The sequence below is a fragment of the Schistocerca nitens genome, chromosome 3 (genome assembly GCF_023898315.1).
Source record: "Schistocerca nitens isolate TAMUIC-IGC-003100 chromosome 3, iqSchNite1.1, whole genome shotgun sequence".
Taxonomy (NCBI): domain Eukaryota; kingdom Metazoa; phylum Arthropoda; class Insecta; order Orthoptera; family Acrididae; genus Schistocerca; species Schistocerca nitens.
The window spans coordinates 601,812,998-601,837,584 of NC_064616.1; the positions used below are offsets into that span (position 1 = coordinate 601,812,998).

The 24,587-nt window shown below is 36.9% G+C and overlaps 1 protein-coding gene across 4 annotated transcripts in view; it reads left to right on the forward strand.

Moving 5' to 3' along the window:
• The window catches only part of LOC126248531 (DNA fragmentation factor subunit alpha-like), an 88,217-nt gene that overhangs the window by 16,768 nt on the left and 46,862 nt on the right, over positions 1-24,587 (forward strand). For 3 of the 4 annotated variants that reach the window (XR_007545503.1, XM_049949586.1, XM_049949587.1), the window contains exons 3-4: positions 7,531-7,696; positions 10,029-10,208. Coding sequence is in view for 3 of the 4 variants with exons in the window: in XM_049949586.1 (XP_049805543.1) it covers positions 7,531-7,696; positions 10,029-10,208 (346 nt within the window). In the remaining variant the exon portion in view is untranslated. Of the gene's footprint in view, positions 1-7,530; positions 7,697-10,028; positions 10,209-15,731; positions 15,951-24,587 lie in introns of all 4 variants that reach the window. The other variant, XM_049949585.1, reaches the window with a different exon arrangement.

Consider the following 24,587-nt stretch of genomic DNA (forward strand, 5'->3'; position numbering starts at 1 on the left):
TCACCAATTGTTTGTAGTTGCTTTTGTGTTGGAGCCGTGACTGATTTTGATTGTTAAAATCAGCAACCCCATACCAAACATGTATAAAATTTGCAGACAACACAAACATTCTGATAAAAGGGAAGACTATAAATGAACAGGAGAATGGAATCAAAGTATGCATGTCACACATCACTTACTGGTTCTCCAGGAACAGCCTTATCGTTAATGCAGAAAAGACAGTAACTATGCATTTACATATTGCAGAGAGGATACATCCTTTGAGCCATACCACAATGCTTTCTGGTAAACACTCATAAACTGTAAATGGCATTAAATTTCTTGGAATATGTAAGCTTCATCAATAAGATATTAACAGTTTTTGTAAATCTAAAAGGTAAAAGGGTAAAGCTTTCATGAAACAAAAGATTGGTTTGAACACCACAGTGCTTTACTAGGCACAGTCCTATTAGAAGTAATATTCCATTGCCTTCTTTTGATCTTTGAACTAACTTACCCAGCCTGTTATGAAGGGACCTACAATTTATTGCTGTCTGCAAACTATGCTGAAACTCGGCATTTTTCACACTGACATAAAATTTCCAGAGGTGAAAGGAGTGGAAAGTGACAGATTAAAATCCTAGGACTGACTGGAGATTAAATCTGAGACCTGTGGATCTAGAGTCTGGCACTTTACCACCAAGCCACAATCTACCCAGAATTAATTGTGGTCCTCTGGTTTGGGAATGCATGGAGGATGTCAACCAGAGATTTTTTCTACTTTGATGGGGATAACAACTTTTCTGATATGGTAAGTCAATCTCAAGGGATGCCAGAGTGAATCACACAAGGGAAGTGGCTATTTGGTTAAATGAACACATGTGGCATGTGCCTTTTTCAAGTTGTTTGCAGTAAGAGTTCCCGGTATTGTCGTGCAGCTATATCCTTAAATTAGATGAGGAAAAAAACAGTTCTGCCTACACAGTTTGAGTCATACCAGAACTGTGTACTGGCAAATTTGTCCACCCCCTTCCATTGCAAATGAGCATACACATGTTAAACAGAAAGCAGATGATGTGGCATGAAAAGTAAATAACAGGCACCAACTTCACAAAGAAATCTTTTACTAAACTTTATGTCAAGAGCTGCTGATTTTTAAGTATGTGGCAGAAAATAGGTTGAGTTGGTGGTTAATTGTGGTAAAAATACAGACTGATGTCAGAAGGTTCTTCACTCTGTAAAATGGAATAGGTGGCAAGTTGTGTTGCAGTTTACTGTGGAGCACAGTTTTGAAAAGAAGAGAGTTGTAGATCATACCACTTATCATATGTTGTTGCAAATAAGGCTTTGCAACAAGAGCAATGGTAAGTGCCCCACTAATGACCCACTGATGTGATTATACTTTGAGGAGCATTCACTTGGGCATTTTGGGGCCTCAGATTTTCACAGAAGGCATTGTGAGTGCTACAGACTAGTCCGCATTGTTGCTGATCACTTACATTCATTCATTGTTAATATTATTTCCATAGCACTGGGCATTTTGCAGCAGAACAACTACATATGCCTTAAGACATTTACAAACTGTCTGCTCAGCAAACTGAAAATATATAGCTTTGAAGAAGAAATTACAGGGCCTCATTAACTTCAAATCCATATTTGTTACTGCGCACTCAGGCTGATTATTCATCAAGTAAGATCTGGAGGAATGGTAAAAATCTGTTGAACGTTTGCAACAAATTGTTATTAACCTGCTAAGAAAGATTTGAGAGTCGAAAGTTTCCACAATTTTGAGAGAAAAATTCTATCCATATAGCTGTCAAAGAATCCCAAGCAAGATCTTTGCTCGCAGGTAGACTCAATTAACTGATTAAAGCTGTCTACTAAGACCAAAGCTGGTCTCAAAATGCATACTAAAAATAAAGTTCAGAAATTATATTTGGTTACACAGTTGCATCATGTTTTAGCATGTCCCAGACAAGTTCAAAAGATTAATGTCAGGTAATCTGTTACGGCTAAACATCTGTTGAATCTGGCTTAAACAACAGTCTCACTCCTGACATCATTACATCGTCAACTGCCCCTGGGGAACAGAGTTTGTGGTAGGGCATGTGTAGTGATCCACATGGTTTTCTTGTAACAGATTGGAATTTGGCCTCAGTGACTGGTTCAGTTTCAGTACACAACCCAAGCATGCAGTGAAAATGTGCCCAAACTATAATAGAACCTCTTCAAGTGTTGCACAGTGGCTTGTTCATTACTGCGGTCCCACTGAGTTTTTATATTTTAAACATGGGCTTGTTATCTAGAGGAGAACTGAGGAACAAATCTCTCTATGTCTTGTAGTTATTGTTATCTATACTTTGGTATTAAAAAGAAATGAAGTAGTCTTCATCTTTGGGATTGGTTTGAATAGCACAATATGTATTAGGTGTGATGCTATTAAAAGTGGTATGCCTCAAGCTTACTCAGACTGAAAGTTGGGGTGGATGGCATGCAGTGTAACATAAAATCCAAAAATTAATGCAGTTTGTGTTTTTCACTAATGAATAACAATGTCAGTGGTAAAAGTAGCAATGAAAGACAGAAGAGGTACAGGCTCAACTGGGGACCAAAACTTAAAGCTTTGTATCTATAGTGAGAGCCTTACTCAGCTATCAAACCACACCCTTTTAATATGAGTATTAATAACTTCATTGTTGAGTGCCTTAGTACAGAATCATGATCTTTTTCTTTGCAGTATTATCACTGGTGTGCAGCATTTTGGTAATGTTGGAGAGTATGTCTACATGATACAAATAGTTATATCTCATACAGGATGCTTCATTCCAAAAATTTTAATTACTTGGATTGTGTGTCCTTGTAACAACATTCACCAACTAAGGCATGACCAACATGAAACGTAGTAGCTGAGGACTAGTCTCAAGTACGTAGAATGAAGCTTTTCAAGATGTAAGTTAAAAAAGAGAGACAAAGAAAATGAAAGTGGCTGTGAAAAGGCTGTAAAAATACAAGTGTGTATTAATCTTAATCAGCTAATGTGGAAGGTTGCACTAATACTAAGAAACTGCACGTATGGACAGGTACACCAAGACTTTGAGCATCTGTGTTTATTGGCAACTTGAAATCTACTTCAGCATGACAGATTGGTTCACGTAAAGAAACAGATGGAAGTGTAGGATCAAAGGGATCAGATCAGTAGATACTGTTTTTTTCTGTTACAATTTTTGAACGGTAAAATATTTTCAGAATGGCCATAAGTTCAGTGTGACAATGGGAATAATAAGTAGGAGCATAATTATGTCATATTGTGAATAGTGGTTTATTCATCTCCTGATTTAAATTTACAACCCATTTGGTTTGCATGCAGGAGACATCAGAAATATGTGGTAGGTAAAAGTAAAATTGTGCGTTCTGGCTGTAGACGGGCCAGTTGGATCTGACTGCCCACCATGTCATCATCTAACAATGATGTTATTAGATGTGGTTTGGAGGGGCACGTGATAGGCACACTGCTTGACCTTGGAACCACTACTATCAGTTGAATAGCTCCTCAGTTTGCCTCAGAAGGCTGAGTGCTCCCCATACCAGTCCTCTCCCCAAGGAAGAGTCCCTGGCAGTACCGGGACCTGAACCCGGGCCCTCAACATGGCAGTCAGTTGCACTGACCACTCGGCTAGTGTGTGGTGGGCAGAAATATACAATACAGTTAAAATAATTTTTACAGAAATAAATAATAATATTCCACTAAAGTATTATTTCTACTTGTATTGTATTGTATTGTATGGAACTGGGGGCCTACAAACGACAGAGAGGCTTCGTCCCTGCCATAGCCTTCAGAGGTTCACAACTCCACAACAGGCTACAGCAGTCCACTCAACTTACTGCTGCTCCACACCAAACCCAGGGTTATTGTGTGGTTCCACCCCCCAGTGAACCCCCCCCCCCCCCCCCATCCCCCTCCTGGGAATGTCTCATACCAGACGAGTGTAACCCCATTGTTTGCGTGTATGCGTACGTGGAGAATGTGTTTGTGCACCAATCGCCAACATAGTGCAACTGAGGCAGAATAAGGGGAACCAGCCCCCATTCGCTGAGTCAAATGGAAAACCGCCTTAAAAACCATCTACAGACTGGCCAGCACACCAGACCTCGACACTAATCCTCCGGGCGGATTCGTGCCAGGGACCAACACGCATTCCCATCTGGAAAGCAGTGGGTTAGACCGCACAGTTAACCGGGTGGGCTGCCTTATGTCTACTTAGTGGATATGTAACAAGTTCTAGCCAACTTAAATTAGCTGTTCATGCTGCATGATTTCATCTTCTAAGTAGTAGCACTTCAGCACAAGTGTGTCATGTACTTTTCTTTTCAGAGGACCATTCATCTGCATGAATGTGTCACCTTTTAATTTATTATAAATTTTCATTGTCATATATTTAGGCGTCTAGGGATACAATTTTGGGAAGCAGTTTTATTAGGTGCTTGTGTCATGTTTATGGGCAAAATGATTTTCTTAAATAATTCTTGTCTGGTATACAAAAAGATAATAATTTCATAACTATATAGGAATTGGAGAGTTAATATTTTTAGATTTCTAATTAATCTTATTTCTGGTAGAATGTAAATACTTTGGAGTAAAGGAGACCAATCACTAAAAAGCAGAAGTCTTGAGTTGTTGACAGGCGTGCGCGCGCACACACACACAAAGAAAGAAAACTTTTCATCTTTCCGACTAAATCTTTTTGGCACACATGTGAACCTTCCCGTCTGTTGCCCCTACATGGCTCTGGCCAGATGAACATTATTTTAAAAATAATGGCTGATGTGGCTCTTTCTGATGTATGGCACATGTATTCCAAATGAGTTCTCTCTGTATTTTTAGTATCCACACAATGTTAGCCAAGTTTCCCCAAAAAGCAATACCATACCTAATAACAGGTTCAAAGTAATTTCTGTATGCTACATTTTGTGTATTAGTCACAGCTGTTTGATTTGTTAGCTGGGTACTCAGTCTGTGTCTGCCTGCTTGAATTTAAATTCAGTTGTAAGAATTTGACAGATTCAGTTTCTTCTGTATTGTGGTGGCTGTGAATAATTTTAATCTGGTCACATTTTCACTGTATGGTTCTTTTCTCACTAGGCACTGTTATGTCATGCTATCTTTGGAAATGAGTACCTGTTAATTATCTGTGGATGTACAGTTCATGAATTTCCATTTGTATTGAAAAAACTGTAGAGATATTTAAGGAGTGAAGAGGCTGAACAGAGCAGAGTTAACCACATTTAAATTTTCTACATTTCACTGATGTCTTGATAAAAAATACACTATTAGAACTTAAGTTAGGAGTTATGTTAAGAGAAGACAATTACGCAAGGCAGTGCACTAGAGTGGTATTGTTTCTGTTATATTCATGAGTAGTGCACTGTATCATAACATTTTAGAAGCTGATCTTTATGAACAAATGTGCCACAGTATTTGATGGTCCGAATAAATATATCACATGTAAAGATATTGTAATATTTTACAGTTTCTTATTTTACATATTTTGGCAGTAAAACATTGGGTCATTTATTATACCTTTGAAATTCTTGCGTTGTGTAAAATACTTTACTTTTTATCCATGTTCTCAGTATATTTTGGAGTAGATGGGATTGTAAATGAGAAATTTGAATATTATAAAAATTTTGAGTAGCGGTTATATAACCCATTTACACAATGCTATGCTGCCTTGCAGGCACAATATATTGGCTATTGCTAGAGACAGGAAAAATAATTTTATTTGATGGCCAATTTTGGTGTTGTTATTTGTCAATTTTAGTGTTATTTTCTACCAATTTTTGATTATTATGTGTTATTTCCTGACAAGATTGGAATTTTTTTTGTCCGGTTTTGGTTTTATTTTATAAGAGCTTATTTTGAAGTACATTATTTCCAGTGTTATGTTAAAAATGAAAATATACCAATTAGTTACATTGTATTTATTGACATTGCAAATCTCATTTGTGTACATTGAGAAAAGAAAGTATCATTTATATTAAACACCTTAAATCTAGTCAATTAAAGAACCAATTATTTCACAACCATACAATGTTAAAAGGTTTTCAAAGGAAAGCATCGTCATAATTTCAAAACTCTGAGACATTACGCTGCCAATCCATCAGCACTTCACTATAGTGTGAAAATGGCAACCTGGAGTCTAAATTTGAACAAGGAAGACAAACTGCCTTCAGATAGCACAACACTTTTGACAGTGTTCTGATGAAATGATTGTATGGCATTATTAGGCAGAAGACCCCATCTGGGGTCGTTTGGCCACCTAGTGCAAGTCTTTTTTATTTGACGCCACTTCAACGACTTGCGTGTTGGTCATGATGAAAGCAACTAGTCCTCAAGTGGATAAAATCTCTGATATCCAGCTGGCAAGGAAGGTTGCTTTTCCACTAAATTATGAAGGGCTTTGTATCCCTTCAGAATATCTGACATGCTTGAGGCGTGGCATTCTAAGTACCTATAACAGGCTCATTGCCATGTCAACAAGATAATAGTTTTATGTGGCCCCACAAAAGTATGAAAAGCAACACTTTTTGGCAGATTGACAGTGTGGTGCATCAATTAAACCACATATTTTTGTAGTGCACAAGTATAAATACGAAAATCACCAAATACAACACTTCAGCGTCACAAACATACAAATCAACACAGTGCCCACTCGGTCAGCCCATCAGAGTATAGCATGTGATGTCATGCAAACATGTTCCTGTTGGTAGAACAGAACACTGAGAAAGTTTATTTCAATATTTATTCAATATTATTTCTTCTATTTTGGGAATTAAGTTTGTGGTGACAGTGTGATCTGTTGTGTAGACTGCGGCCTAAGTTAGCTTGAAAGGTGATCAGATGTCAAATTAATTTATGTTTCTGCACAGCTAAAGTACCATATTTGGTGTTTTTCATGTTTATACTTGTGTACTACAGAAACTTGTTGTTTAATTGATGCGCCAACATCAAGAACTCTCTAAAACGAGTCAATTTTTTGTTCAGTACAATTTGCAAAAGTATCAAGAAATGGTGGCTAAAACTGTTATTGGAGTAGAGATAATTGGAAATTGTGTATTTTCATTTACTGCCACATCCCGAGCAATAGTTCTTTACATGAGAAATCAGTTTTCAACATTGAAAAGAGGTCAAAATTCTGTTTCAGTATTGAGTAAATATCAGTTATCGATAATAGTGTACTACATCCCTGAGATTTATGGCATTCTTACTCTAGAATGGGAAAAAATGCCAAATTTAATAAAAATCTTCAATTTCATGTTATATCACTAAAAATATCAGATATCTTGTTATGTTTCGCGTTATCATTTTCATAAAATTTTCCTGTCCCTGACTGCTGCTTCTTTCAGCTACATACCCCTTGTTAATTGAAGTATAACAATACTGACAGGTTTCTAAAATACAACCTAGCAACTGAAATGTCTCCAGTTTATAACTTAACACCTTTTTCACTTTCTGTGTCCTGTGTTCACCAAGAGTATTGCAATTTTTGTTAGCTCGTGGAAAACTTGGTGTCCCTGACAATGTTCCAGTCAAAATTGTGTTGGAACAAGATGGAACAGAAGTTGATGATGATGAGTACTTCAGTACAGTGGAAAAGAATACTGTTGTAATGCTACTGAAGAATGATGAAAAATGGTTACCACCTGGAAAATTCCACAGGTTTGTCTTCATTTGTTTTGTTCTACTGATCTTAGCTATAAGTCTTTCAGGATGTCTTAATGTCAAATTATTACAGCTTTGTTCGTGTGGACTTGAAATTAAATCTTCTTATTGAAACATATTGCAACTGAGAAATTTATTTAACAGTAATGGAAATTGCTGGTGGAGCAGTACATAAAATTAGGAAAAGGCAACCACTTACTTGTAGTAGATTGATGCACAGAGCACAGATACATGTAACAGAAAAAGAGCACTCACACTAGTTTTTGAGCATTAGCTCTTTTTTCTAACAGAAGTTCACACATTCACACTCACACAATCACACTGACACCCAAACATAGGCTTCTGTGGCCACAGAAGTATACATTTGGGTGTCTGTGAGGTTGTGTGTGTGAATGTGTGTACTTTTGTCAGAAAAAGAGCTGTGGCTCAGAAACTAGTATGAATGCTGTTTTCTGTTACGTGTTTCTGTGATTCATGCATCAGTTCACTATAGGTGAGTGGTTGCCCTTCTCTTATTTTCCATACTGAGAAATTAATTTGCTGAACAGAACATTGCTTAACGTTGCTTGTAACATTTAACAAAAACTGAACTGTAGAGTGTAATTAGAAATAATAGTGGTGAGGTCAGCGGTTGTTCTGTGACATTTCAGGAGTCTCCATATTAACAGGCCGTATTACAATATGTGTTCTTTACCATTACTGTTCACGTTTTATGTTCATGCATTACGATCTCGAGAATGAAAATCAGAGAAAATGAGATAAATTGGAGCTCATATGGTCCCTTACCGACAGTCATTCTTCCAGTATAACTTTCGTGAGTAGGACAGGAAAGGGGGTAAATGATAGTGGGCCAAAAGTACCCTCTGCCACATGTCATAAGGTGACTTTCGGAGTATAGATGTAGCTGTAGGTCCTGTTTCAGAAACACAATACCTGTCAAGAAAGGATACTTGGTGCATATTTATTGCAGAGTGCAGAAGAGTGTATCATTGGTGTGCAAAAACAAAGTCTGGGTACTGTACAACATTTTACCTGTTTTAGTATGGCCTGTCTAATCAAGAAAACTGTTTACAGGAAACAAGAACATCTTTGTTGCTGCTTCACTTGTTCCCTCAGAGAGCATGCTAAGACAGACAGAAAAACTAGAAGAATATACTGACATTGTTTTTGTAAGAATAGTTAAAATCTTTGTTTTAACAAGTGTGTATGTATGCGAATGCGTGTGATCATGGAATCCATTGACTGGATGAGACCATTTTTTGGAACACCGAAGATCCAATCCTACATGTGTCTGGTTTTTACATGATTTTTCACACCCACACTCATTGAGGTGTATGCTAGTTTTGTTCTTAATTCTGTTTCAGAAACAAAAAGCACAATGAGCTAAAAAGGAAAATACATTGGACTGATTGACAGACAAGTGGCATACTCATGATTTCCCTATCATCTGAGGTTCACAGTCTGCTAAGCTAATGAAAGGAACCAAATTAAGACCCCACACTTGGAATGATTACTAGGTGGACCAGAAAATCAGTTGCTGCCTTTTAAAAGGAGTCATCTTTATTTGCTTGATACAATTTAGGAAAATCTCCAGTAAATCTATATCTAGATGTCTGGGCAAGATTTTGTATACTCCTCCTGCTTAATGCTACCCCAGTGTCATAACCATTGTCCCTCCCATTGAAATAGAGGTAGATGGAAAAAGAGAAAAAAATATGGACATACATTCAAAAATCGTACGGTGTATGGGTGAAGGAAGGTATATGGAATAACTTGTGAAGCTTAGCTGGCAAGTAATGTAAACTAAATATTACAAAATAATGAATTATAGATGAGTCAGTGTTTAACTATTATGCAGTGGAGTTTTATGTTCTATAGAGAGACCCAGAAAATGGAGAGAAAATACTGAGTCTGCATAAGGACAGGATGGGATGATAGTATGTAAATGGAGTTTTCAGTCTTAATTGTTATTGTTGCATTATCAAGAAACTTTTGGCTTCATGAAATTTTTCCCATTCATCTTTTATGTTTGTGGCTATAAATGTAAAAGTATTCAGTTAACAACCAGAATCGACTAGAGCAAGTTAAGAAGAAAAGTTCATATGTCTATCTGAAGGAACCTTGAGACTGTGAAACAGATTTCTGGGTATTATCCTTGCCTTGTGTTATAATAATAAGAATTTTTAGCATCTGATACAAAACACAAATAGAAATGATCATATGTTACTGGAAGGGCTAAGTTTATAATGCTATATGGTATTTACCCATTATATCATATCAGTAATTAATTATGACAATGCATTGATCATTTATCTGTTTTTTCTTCCAGAGTAAGACGAATCTCAGATGAAACAGATGGACCAAGGTTTGGCCCTAAGGACAAGGAACTTAGTAGTTTGGTCGATAGACTGCAAGGAGATCTGACTCACATTTCGATGTTAGGTGGAAGAGAATTGGAGCTGTTGAGTAACATGGATCCTGAAAGTCTGATAGACATCTTTCCTGAAAGGTAACTAAAACATATGCTTTCATTTCACACTCTGGTCCATCTGATGTTGAGTGCAAACACTCCTCTGCCCCCCCCCCTCCCACACACACACACACACAGACATACTGCTGGAAGAAGGAAAAGAAGTGGCTTGATTAAAAACATTTTTCAAGCCACTGTTCAAGAAAGATGCACTAGAGGTCAGGTTCATATGTGAACAAAGAAGATAATAATAGGCAACAGAGACTAAACAGTAACATGCAAATTTCTCAGTGTCATTTATTGTTGACTGGGTTTGTGTATTGCACCATTCTCAGGTTAGTCTTAGATTACATAGGTTTTTGGTACTTTAATGCCACTAGGAATAAGTAGTTGATCCATAAGCCTACAAGATTCGGATTTGTTTTTAAATGTACATCTAAATCCTTCTACAGTCTTAACTTGAATTCTAGTGAATGCTGCAGTCTTTATCTGCCTTAAATTATGTTGCCTTTTCTTTGTACAGCTAGACTGTACAGAGAATATGTACACTGAAAATATGACAGATTAATTGAATGTGGAAAAAACACCAGTAATGAAAGATTCAACTTTTTCATGTCAGGAACAGCCAACAGAAAAATAATTCTCTCTCTAGAGACAACTGTTATATTATGAACCCAGTACATTAAAAGAAATCTTTTATTAACCTGTAATATATAAAATGATAATGTAATTAACACCATTGTTTCTGAATGAAGAAGAATCATCTTAAAAATGACTGAGAGCACAGCGCTGAGCGCTAAGTGATGAATGAGATGACGTTCTGGTGCTCATATATTTTGAATAGTGTTTACAGATTTACTTTTTTTCATCTGTCAGTCATGATACCACATTCCTTTTTCCTATTTGAGGACAGTGTTCACTGCACTTCTGAGAAGAAGGGTGCTGGGGGGGGGGGGAGGGGGGGGGGGGAGAAGAAATATAATGGTTTCAAGTGTAGTGGTATATTGACATTGACACCTCAAATTTGTGGCTAGTGTTGCTCTAATTAGGTCTCTCATTCCTGATTTTCTAGTTTTAGGGCACTGTTTCAGACATGTCATGTGTATGTGGAAAAACTAACTTGATTGCCTTGTCTAAGTATAATGGACATGAAATAATGTACTGGACTTCACTATAGTTGTAATTTGCAGGAAGATGCACTTACATGGAAAATAGTGTCTGCATCTGACCATAAGAGACTAAACATATCAATAGGCACTTACAGTGAAAGCCCTGTGTGCTGCACGAAATGCAGCTTTTCAGCTGTTAGGGGTATACTGTAGTGCTACAGACATTTGAGGTTTTTTGATCTGCAGTAGTCTTCATCCAGTTTTTGCTGTTTTGACTTTGGGAGCATTATCCTTATGGAATTGTTTTTAAAGTGGAGGACTGTGCTATCCTGGCAGCCTTTTCGCTGAGTAAGGCAACATAGTGGTTAAGACAACTGACTCACATGCGAGAGGACTGTGTTTCAAACTCCCATCTGACCGTCCAGATTTAGATTTTCTATGCTTTCCCTAAAATATGTAAGACGTGCTGCAATGGTTCCTTTCCTAAAGGCAGCATTATTTTGTCCCCAATTCTTACCCAATGTGAACTTGGTCTCTGTCTCCAAGGATCTTCTGCTTGGTAATATATGTTAAGCCCTAAACTCTCCTTTCATTTTTTAAGATGTAGTTTGGTAGCTGACAAAAGTTATCATGTGCTTCAACTTGCATGTTGCTTTTGTTATGGTCTTCAGTCTCCAGCAACCCTCCATGCTATTCTGTGCTGTGTGAGGCTCGTCATCTCTTTGTAACTATTGCAGCCTTACATACCTTTGAACCTGTGAACCTGCTTACTGCTTGCTACAGTCATGTTTTGGTCCCCGGTCCCCCCACCCCCCCCACCCCCCCAGCCCCCCACCCCCCCCCCCCACCCCCACACGCATGCACACATTTCTCTCCATTGACCAATTAACTATTCCATGATGGTTCAGTATATTCCTATCAGTGAATCTCCACAAGCCACCATACAATGTGTGGTGTGGTGTACCCTGTACCACTACTAGTCATTTCCTTCCCTGTTCCAGTAGAAAAGGACCAAGGGAAACCAACTGCCTATATGCCATACGAGCCCTAATTTATTTTACCTTATTTTCGTGGTACTAATGCAAAATGTATGTTGGTGACAATGGAATTGTTCTGCAGTTAGCTTCAAATGCCAGTTGTATGAATTTTCTCAGTACTGTTCCTCAAAAAGAAGGTCACCTTCCATCCAGGGATTCCCGTTTGACCTCTTGAAGCATCTCCGTAATACTTGCATGTTTTTTTCTTTTTTAACCTACTGGTAACAAAGCTAGGAGCCCACCTTGGAACTGCTTCAATGTCTTCCTTTAATCCAACCTGATGCGGCATCCAAACATTTGAGCAGTGCTCAAGAGTGGGTCGTACTAGTGTCCTGTATGCAGTCTCCTTTGCAGATGAACCACATTTTCCTAAATTTCTACAAATAAACTGAAGTCAATCATTTGCCTCCCCTATTACAATCATTACAAGCTCATTCCATTTCATATAGTTTTGTAACGTTACGCCTAAATATTTCATTGATGTGACTCTGTCAGGCGGTATACTACCAATGCTGTATTCAAACATTATGGGTTTGTTTTTCCTAGTTATCTGCATTGATTTACATTTTTATACATTTAGAGCTAGCTGCCATTCATCATACCAACTAGAAATTTTATTTAAATCATCTTGCACCCTCGTACAGTCGCTCAATGATGACACCTTCCCATACACCACAGCATCATCAGCAAACAACGAGGATTGCTGCTTCACCCTGCCCACCAGGTCATGCATGTATATAGAAAATAACAGCAGTTCTTTCACACTTCCAAGGGGCACTCCTGATGATTCCCTTCTCACTGATGAACACTCGACATTGAGGATGGCTTACTGGATTCTGTTACTTAAGAAATCTTTGAGCCACTCACATATCTGGGAACCTATTCCTCATACTTGTACCTTCATTAACAGTCTGCCACCATGCATTTGAGTGCCCTGAAACTAATATCATCATATTCTAAAATTTCAAAAAGTGTGTTCCAGTTAACGTTGTCGAAGTTAGTATTTGCAGCCATCTCTTACTCAACTCATTGTTTACCAACACTCACACCTCTCTGCATCTACTTTCATTAGTACTGTGATGATTGCATTCTTCTTGAATACTTAGGCTTTGTCATAAGTCCCCTATATCCTGCATACCAGATGGAACAGTAATGACACAGTAATGACAAGTATCTTAAAGCTATGAATCAGATTCCTTGTTTTGACGTAGGTCTTTCAGTGCTGAAACAGTGTGGCATATGTTGTACCAGCAAGAGCAGCTGAAGGCTTTGCAGAGATATCCTTTTGTTGAAATAATAAGGTCAAGAGATCGTGTTTGGCCGTCCAACAAAGCAGTTGACGGAGAGCAAATAAGACTTCTACTGTACATGTTGTGCTACAGTATGCAAATATCTTTATTATCAAGTTGGTCAGATGCCACTTAATTTCGTGTATTAGAACAAAATAAATTTTGAACTGCCTCCCCCTGCCTCTCAACCTGTAGCATCTCATCCTGATGAAATTAAGGTTTCTTTGGAATTAATAAGAAAATCTTACTTCAAAATTATTGTTAAATGAAGAAGTTACTGAATGAACTGTCATCATCATTAACATAAAATGAAAGAGATTAAATATGTTATGTTAAATATGTGCAGTATATGAAAGCTTGGCGTAAAAAGGAAAAAACAAACAATGCTAAATGGCATTGAAATCATTGCAGAGTAATAATTACAGTTGCAAGACACTTCATGGATTACCACATAGTGGTGAATGCATGTTAAATCCTTAAATATAATACCTTTGATCTATTCCTGAAGTTCATTTTGTAAAGCTCACCAAGAAAAACAAGATATTGCTAGCAGCTATTTTTGAGTGCAGAGTATGTATTACTAACTGCTTTTGACCTTGTTTATTTTTTTTTATTTTTTTTTTATTTTTTTATTTTTTATTTTTTTTTAAGGAGAAGCAGATGCATAATGCATTGAATCATATGGCTAGAACTGATAAGCCAATAATCATTATTGCCATCTGCCTTGCCTTAAGATAAAAAAGTGTTTTTTCATAATTTTTATCTCTGTAAACTCTGTTTTCCATGAATCCATAATTGTTTTAATTGTTTGTTTAGGCATCACTTTATGTGGAATCCTTTTAAAGAACTACAAATTCACAGTGATGTATTTATTAATTCATAAATTGAGTTTTACAAAATTTCTGTAGGAAAACCTTCTTCATTCTTTTTTTCCCGTCGAAATTGTGCTGTTTAAAAGTAATAACTCCCTTCTGTCACTCCAAAGAATTAATTATACTGAAATTATAAATATAAATCTAGACACTTCAGACCTGTAAACTTAGCAATTATCTAGCTGAAAATTTTTTGTACAAAATTCATGAAACATTGACATTATTTCCACATCTTTATACTACAATAAAAAGCATTTCAAATGGTAGATTTCTTTCGTTGGTACACTTTCATTGAGTGTTTTCTGATCTTTTTAAATCTCATCCTCTTTCTGTGATCTAAATTCTTGATTGCTCTCTGTGTACTTTCTGTATAGTTAAAATTCATATTCATGTGAATGTTAACTTTTCTTGTAATAAAAGCATGAAATTGCTCTCTCTCTCTCTCTCTCTCTCTCTCTCTCTCTCTCTCTCTCTCTCTCTCTCACACACACACACACACACACACACACCACAGAGGCATGAGTAGGGCAACTGGAATCTCTCTCTCTCTCTCTCTCTCTCTCTCTCTCTCTCTCACACACACACACACACACACACACACACACCACAGAGGCATGAGTAGGGCAACTGGTATCTGTACACTTGAGGAACAGAACACTGAAGAAAGTTTCATATGAATGGAGATTTGATTTCTGCTGGCTGAAAATTGTTATTTCTTTTTTTCACATTTGCTTGTATAAACAGTGTTGCATCAATCATAATATTAAGAAATATGGCTACAGGTATTAGGTACAAAGTAACTGAGTTTCACTTTGTGCAATCCCGAAGTAAAGTTAACACGATCACAAAATTATCTAGATGTATTCATAATAAATATATATTTTTCTAGAATGCTTCATTACGCATAGCAGTAATGAGATGGAGTCTTAAAAGTGATTGTAAATTTAAAACAGACATTAATGCTTCAGTACTATCACCGTTTAAAGATGCAAATTTTTTTATAAAAGTATCGCTCATGAATTGGAGTTAATATTTTTCTTAAACAACCTTTGGTACTTCTGTACAAAATTAGATACATAAAATATACACTTTGATATCTGTCATTGTTATGTGGGGTCTCTCTCCACAATTCCACATTTTATTGTAAATATTCCTGATATAGAGTGTAATCTGTATTATTTCCTTGTGTCGGGCAGTTGAACTCTGTCCATTTGTATTGGTAAATTATTTGCTGACAGTTTTCCCAAAATGCAAGTGTTGCAGAAACAGAAATAACAAGTGATACAAGTGAGGAAGAAACTAGTTTTGGTCACTTGGATCAAACACAAAAGGGAACACCTGCAATTGTTGATACAGTTGAAAGTGATAGTGAAGAAGATAGTATAGATATTAATGGCAGTAGTGGTGATTCTTCAGTAGATTACCTTGGATGGAATGAAGGTACATCAAGCCCCTTATAGGCAGAACATTTGAGGTGAGTCAGAAAATAAGTGTAGCAGATCAGGAAAGGTATTGTGCAGTATTTCTTGGAGGGTGGGAGTTTTATTAGTTTTCATTACATTGTTTTTTGTGTTTGGCATGTGAGTTTTTTGTTTTGTGAACAGGGGTTATCACTTTTAGTTTAGATACTTGTTATGCACAGAAGTTTGACAAATAAAGTGTAGGTGTAAATAGTTAGATTTTCTAACTCCTAATTGACTGCATAAAATTAGAGAACATTTAGGGGAAAGATTGTGTCTCACCTGTAATGGTTGGTGAACCAGTATTTCTCCAAACACGGGTATCTGTATGCGGTGAGATGTTGTCCTGTGATTAACAGTCATTGGGAGTGTGGCATTTATTTCATCTCACTTTTTGAAATTTGAAAGTAATACCACTCCTCATCGTTACAGTGAAATGATAGCTAAGATTTCTCAGAATAGATGAGAAGCATAATTGGCTTAATTGTCATTAGGTTTATTGAACCTATCTTTGCTTGGTAAAATATAGGAGATCATTGCTGAGAACACCTTGTTTACTATTAAGCAGTGACCTGTGCTGGTAGCTCTCTTTGTTGTAAACTCATATGTAGACCCAATCATAGGTAAATGGACTGCTATGTCACACCCAGAGTTACTGTTGACATTGCAATACAGTCTGATGTAGTACCAAAATAAGGACTCATAAATTTCATTTATCTTGGCTACCAAACTCACGGAATATAAATATGAATGTTCACATAATGTAAGCAGGCAAATTAAAAACTAAGAGTTGCATTGTAAATTATTTACGGTAAGGAACCTGTTCCTTTCAGCTGAGGAAATGTGTATACAGTCAACACAAATTAAACCTTGAAACTGTAGAACTGTGGATTCCTTCATCGAAGGATGAAGAGCAAAAGTCAAGATCCAATTTTAAAATAAGGAGGAGATAATTTTAAACCAAGATTTTGGCATATTCATTACATGCTGTCATACCAAAGAGTGCAGGAAAGGAAATTGCAATGTAAGATATGTTAGTGCTGGATGAGTTGATTGTCTAATGACCTGACACTGGGTGCCAGCAAATGCGAAACTCGTTGTGGGTTGGGGTGAGATAAAAAACTCATCAAAGATGATAAAATGTAATTCTTACATTTGTACTTGCTGTTATTCTTTTGGAGTTAAAACTCCTTATGTTCATTATAATGATGTAATTGATTGTGCAAATTGCATGTTAGGTTTAGTGTAGTGTTTGTCTTTTTACAAATTAGTCTCAATATTTAAAATTGAGGAGATGATGATGATGATGATGATGATGATGATGATAATGATAATAATAATAATAATAATAATAATAATAAAACCATAATGATGCTAATATCTCTGTAATAAATTTGAAACGGGATGGCAGAAAAGAAAAGGAGAAATTGGAAATTATACTTGAAACCAAAGCTGCATGTTTACTGTTTAATTCATATCCATCACTTTATGTTACCACTTCCCTTGTTTCCTTTCACCTCATTGCCTTGCATCGGATGAGTCTATTGATTGGGAGTTACAAATGGCTGACTGAGCAAGGTCACACAGTTGGTAACACACTGGAATCATATTGTCAGGCAACAATGTTCAAAAGTCATAATCAGCCATCCTGATTTAGGTCTTCCACAGTTGCTTTAAATCAGTTGAGGAAAATATTGAGATGGTTCCTTCTCCATTCTGGACATTTACTCTATCACTTGTGAGCTTGATAGGATATTAAAATGTTACTTATCTTTCAGAAGACCAATACCCCAACCCATGTCATTTCTCACATTCTATTCTACTTCTGCCTGTTTCTCTTGTGTGTCTGATCTCACACAACAGTGAAGACATGTTTAAAAAAGACCACAATTTGGTACTTATTTGTGATGTCATGTCACGATTTTAAACCTTATCCAGTAAATTTATGTCCAAGCATATATAAATATGTTGTGGTGTCTAGAGACTAAGCAGAAGGAAAACTTTCAGGAATATGGAATGTTTTGGCACGTATCAACGCTGTGTATGATGCACTGCTTAGATATCACAAGTGTTGTAGAAGCTGAAACAGTCTGTACCCAGTAATTACTTCCACATATACCTTTTAATGGATATAAAAACATTGAGATTATTTTAAATGAGAACATTTTTGATTTGGTGTTACTGTGACTGCTAACTGATATCAAGTGAAACAACAAGTTTAAAGTTACCAGTTACAATTCATTTATTTCCACAGTATGTTCCACAGGATTAAACATCCATCACCATGTGGATGTATTTGAATTAAAATGGCATGTATGTGTTGTGTTATGACTATGGGGTAGCCTGTTGCACTGTCTTCAGTGGTAACAGGCTTCTTTCTCTTATCATATTACATCACATACACTGCCACACTTTGTAAATACTGAGAGACCGAAGATATTCACAAAGTGTGGTGGTGCATGAGATGTACCACAACAAAGATACTAAAGACTTCTTAAGATAAGTGTTGTATTAGGAATGCTGTTAGATAAAGAACTAGAAATCGTTTCAACTGGTGTCAAAATGCCCTGATTTTGTTGTATTACATCATAATTTTCAGTCACTTAAGAATAAAATTACCACATCAGAAGTACTGCTTGAATATAATCTAAATGTAGACATAATTTTCATAACTAAACATTGACTACAAAATGACGAAGTAAAATTAACTTCAATAGCAGGGTATATAAGTGGCAGTCAAATGAAAAAGAGTCAGATGGAAAAAAGTTAATAAGCTGTTTATTATTTCAAAAGTAAATACATTCTCCCCATTGTGAGACAAGATGGTCAATGCCATCATTGAAAAATGTTTGCAATTTCCTATGGAACCATGATTGTATCCAGGCATGCACCCCTTTGTCCAAAGCAAATCAATGGCCACGAATGTCTTTCTTCAGGGCTTCAAAAATATGGAAATCGTATGGGGAGAGATTGGAACTGTATGGAGGTTATGTAAGGGCTCCCCAGTGAAACTTTTGCAGCATAGTCAAAATAAATCTTGACAAAATGTGGGCAGGCCGTCGATTTGTTTTGGACAAAGATGTGCCTGCCTAGGTACAATCATGCTTCCATAGGCAACCACAAATTTTTCCATGAAGGCACTGACCATTTTGTCTCACAGTGGGATAAGTGTATTAACAGTTATGGTGATTACTTTTGAAATAATAAATAGTTTACTTACTTTTTTTCCCATCTGTCTTGTTTTCATTTGACTGCCCTGTATACATTTGTGAGGCATTTTAATGGATAGTTCTTCGTAAGGGTGATACTGCTATCTTTGCGGAACAGAAGATAAATTTCTGTTTTGTCAACAAACACTGTATTGACACAGTAAAAGAAAATTTAAAACTTTCAATTACTAAATTGTTAGAACTTATTTCATACGTACTAATGTATACAGAGCACCAGGTGGAAATCTGTCAGCCTTCATGCTCAAATTAGAGGTTCTACAGAACAGGATCAGTACATTAAATATGAAACTAGTGTGTTATAGTGATTACAACATTGATTTCTTAAAAGAATATATACTGACAGTTTGTGGAAAAAAACCCTCATAAAACAAAGTGAGATTCATATGCAGAGTTATAAAGAAAGTAATTTGTAACTTGGTACCAGAAACAAAGAGTATATTGTTAACACTAGAGGGCTCAAAAGTCACAGGCCCAAAATCAGTAGTAAAAAATTCAGTGAATACTTCACTTCTCTAGCTGATCTCATTCAAATAAATTGCAAAAGAGCAGTCCCATGTTTCTCAAGTCATGTGGTGTCTTGGATGCCTCTATGTATATCTGTGAAACAAACCCTGATGAAATTGTAACTAAAATTAAATCATATAGCAATAAATTGTCACGTGATCATAGTGAAGTACCTCACTTCATTTTAAAAGCATATGCTCATCACGTAGCAATATCATTGGCAAATTTTCATTCTATCAGTTGATGTTCTGAAAAAAGTTTCACAACTGCCAGAAAAGGTACTTCTGATAAAATTTCAAAATGCTGACCTGTATCACAGTTAAGTTGCTTTTCAGAAATTCTAGGTAAACTTTATCATAGTTTCATAAGTTTCATGCATAAATTACCATCCAACAACATGCCTGTAGGAAGACTGAAATTACGCAAACAGCAATTTTTGAGTTCTGGGACTGTACTTTAAAGGCATTTAATAAATTATCTGCAGGTATATTCCTAGGCCTGTCTAAAGCCATTTATGTCCTGGACCATATGAAGTATAAGACATGTAGCACATTGCTGGTTGTGTTCGTACCTAAAAAATCGTGGGCAGAAGGTATCACTTCAGTGTGTGAATCAAACAAGAAACAACTCTTTCGTTTCCAGTGAATTATCACTAAAGTATAGTATGCCTCAGGGCCCAATACAAGGACTGCTACTCTTCTTGATTTGTGTGGACACCTTTGTTGAATATACGAGTCCGCAAAAAGCTATCATATTTGCTGATGACATCAGCATAGTTCTAAGTTTATGCAGGCAGAAACCTTGCAGTTTTGTGAAAAGGCTTTCAGGGTGTTTCACCAAAAACAAATGTATTGTAAATACTGAGAAAATTATATTTGTCAACTTTTGTTTATTTTTCACTATTTAGCCAAGTGCCTGTGCGGGCAAGTGTAAAAAAAAAAATTAGTTTCTAGAAAATTTAAGTCTGACAAAAGTTTTGGGCCTGTGTGTTCAACAGGAGTTAAAATGGGACCTGCATATAAATACTTTGTTGAAGAAACTCTCTACTGTGTGCAATGGTTTAAGGATATTAAAGTTTACAACAATCAAAACAACAGTACAGCAGGCATACTACATATAGTTCCACTCTGTGCGCAGATATGGGATCATTTTATGGGAACACCAACTCGTAGCACAGATGATTTTAGAATGCAGAGTTCTAAGAATAATTTTTGGCCTTAAAAAAAAAAAGATGGAGTCCTGTAAATCTCACTTTACTGAGCTTGGTGTTCTTAATATTGTATGCTTATTCGTTTATGAAACTATCTTGTCCACTATGAACCACCTCTTGAAAACAGGCAGCTGCATGGAAACAGGCAGCTGCATAACAAGAATGTACACAACTACTGTACCAGAGGGAAATTAAATATACACCAAATATGTTCCAGACAATCATCCAATCAGAGGAGCATAATTAACATTGGTGTCATACTAAACAGTAAGATACCGGAGGAAATAAAAATTGCTTTGTATCCAATATTTAAAATGAAACAAAAAGCATTTCTAATAAAGCACTGTCTCTATTCTGTAAAACATTCTCTGAATATGTAAAACAAATGTTACTTAAAAAATTAAATTTTAGGAATAGGTACCTAATTTAAATTTGCCTATGGTTTTGCTGGTACTATATATTACTATATCTTTATTTTGACTTTTCCTTAAACACATACTGATGAATTTAGATTACAAGAACAGATACCTGCTTACTTGGACTTCATTTTTGCTTATACTAAGTGTAACTATATCATCATATTGACCTGTCCAATCTATCAGTGGTAGAATTTGTGCTGTATGATAAAACAGGACCCACAAAAAATCAAATCAAAAAGGAGCCTTTGACCACTGAAGAAACTGCAATTGGTTACCCCAACATAACACATCACATATATGTTGTATTAATCCATATATATATATATATATATATATATATATATATATAGGGTGTTTCAAAAATGACCGGTATATTTGAAACAGCAATAAAAACTTGTTGCAATATGCTTGGGACAACAGTACATTTTCAGGCAGACAAACTTTCGAAATTACAGTAGTTACAATTTTCAACAACAGATGGCGCTGCGGTCTGGGAAACTCTATAGTACGATATTTTCCACATATCCACCATGCGTAGCAATAATATGGCGTAGTCTCTGAATGAAATTACCCGAAACCTTTGACAACGTGTCTGGTGGAATGGCTTCACATGCAGATGAGATGTACTGCTTCAGCTGTTCAATTGTTTCTGGATTCTGGTGGTACACCTGGTCTTTCAAGTGTCCCCACAGAAAGAAGTCACAGGGGCTCATGTCTGGCGAATAGGGAGGCCAATCCACGCCGCCTCCTGTATGTTTCGGATAGCCCAAAGCAATCACACGATCATCGAAATATTCATTCAGGAAATTAAAGACGTCGGCCGTGCGATGTGGCTGGGCACCATCTTGCATAAACCACGAGGTGTTCGCAGTGTCATCTAAGGCAGTTTGTACCGCCACAAATTCACAAAGAATGTCCAGATAGCGTGATGCAGTAATCGTTTCGGATCTGAAAAATGGGCCAATGATTCCTTTGGAAGAAATGACGGCCCAGACCAGTACTTTTTGAGGATGCAGGGACGATGGGACTGCAACATGGGGCTTTTCGGTTCCCCATATGCGCCAGTTCTGTTTATTGACGAAGCCGTCCAGGTAAAAATAAGCTTCGTCAGTAAACCAAATGCTGCCCACATGCATATCGCCGTCATCAATCCTGTGCACTATATCGTTAGCGAATGTCTCTCGTGCAGCAATGGTAGCGGCGCTGAGGGGTTGCCGCGTTTGAATTTTGTATGGATAGAGGTGTAAACTCTGGCGCATGAGACGATACGTGGACGTTGGCGTCATTTGGACCGCAGCTGCAACACGGCGAACGGAAACCCGAGGCCGCTGTTGGATCACCTGCTGCACTAGCTGCGCGTTGCCCTCTGTGGTTGCCGTACGCGGTCGCCCTACCTTTCCAGCACGTTCATCTGTCACGTTCCCAGTCCGTTGAAATTTTTCAAACAGATCCTTCATTGTATCGCTTTTCGGTCCTTTGGTTACATTAAACCTCCGTTGAAAACTTTGTCTTGTTGCAACAACACTGTGTTCTAGGCGGTGGAATTCCAACACCAGAAAAATCCTCTGTTCTAAGGAATAAACCATGTTGTCTACAGCACACTTGCACGTTGTGAACAGCACACGCTTACAGCAGAAAGACGACGTACAGAATGGCGCACCCACAGACTGCGTTGTCTTCTATATCTTTCACATCACTTGCAGCGCCATCTGTTGCTGAAAATTGTAACTACTGTAATTTCGAAAGTTTGTCCGCCTGCAAATGTACTGTTGTCCCAAGCATATTGCAACAAATGGTGTATTTCTATCGCTGCTCGTTTAGTTTTTATTGCCGTTTCAAATATACCGGTCATTTTTGAAACACCCTGTATATACTGCTGTACTTGACTGAGATTATTTCTAATGCAATACCTTCACCACTGCCTTAACCACAATTCATTTAATGGTTTTGGCTGTCTTTGGGAATAAATACTGTGAAATAATATATATTGAACTTGTTGCTTCACTTGACTGAGATTATTTCTAATGCACTACCTTCACCACTGCCTTAACCACGATTGATTTAATGGTTTTGGCTGTCTTTGGGAAACATCTGAATTTGTACAATATATCAGCAATTGATGAGAAAGATCTTTACAAATATTATGTACACTGTTTCGCTGACCACAACTGTGCATTCAGGAATTCTGAATTATTCATTTTTTTCTCCTTGTTACCTTTGGTTACTCAGTACAGTATAAATACTGTGAAATAATTTGCAACATCGTTTTCTTTGGACTAAATAAAAGTGTGGTAGTGACTAATTGTTAGTAGCATACTATAGAAACAGGCAATATGTGAATTTAATATATGTAAAATGTCAGTTAAACATGAGAATCAGATGCAATAATCACCTTTTAACACAGGAGCAGTGAGGTAGATTTATCTTATTACTGGGGACAAAATATTCAGGTCTGTAAGAATAAAATCGTATTGTGCTTTGAAGTAGTGATTTGCGAAATCGAGAGTCAAGCAATGATTAAGTACTTCGAAAAGAAAGGTATGAGAGTGAAGGACATTCGTGCCGATTTCCAGAATACACTGGGGGACTCTGCTCCTTAATATTCAACTGTTGGCAAGCGGACAAATGAATTTAAATTTGGTTGGGAGAGCGTAGATGATGATCCGTGCAGTGGTCGGCCAAGATATGCCACTACTCCAGAAATCATTGGAAAAGTGCACAAAATGGTCATGGAGGGTCTTTGAAAGTGTGTGACATTGCACTCACCCTTGCCAGAAGTCATCTGAAAGGGTATATCATATTTTAACTGAAGAATTAGAAATGAAAAAAATTATCTGCATGATGGGTGCTGTGACTCTTGAAGCACACCTGCACACATGTGCTGTCACCATGGCAAAACTACATGAACTAAGGTATGAATTGTTGCCACATCTGATATGGCTTCATCAGACTTCCATCTCTTCCCAAAACTGAAAATTTTTCATGGTGGACGAAGAGTCCTTTAAAACAAAGGATTGATAGCCGGAGTTGACAACTATTTTGCAGGCCTGGAGGAAACTCATTTTCTAGATGGGATCAAGGCACTAGAATATTGCTGGACCAAGTGCATTAATCTACAAGGAGACTACATTGAAAATAAAAAAAAAAAAAGTTTTAGTGATGTAAGTACTTTTTCTCTGTTCCGAGAACTTTTCAAACCACCCTTGTACACTGTCCAGTCATGTTAATGTGATCACTTGCCAAAAGCCTGAATGTGATCCCTAAGGATAGATGCATACATTTGTTGAT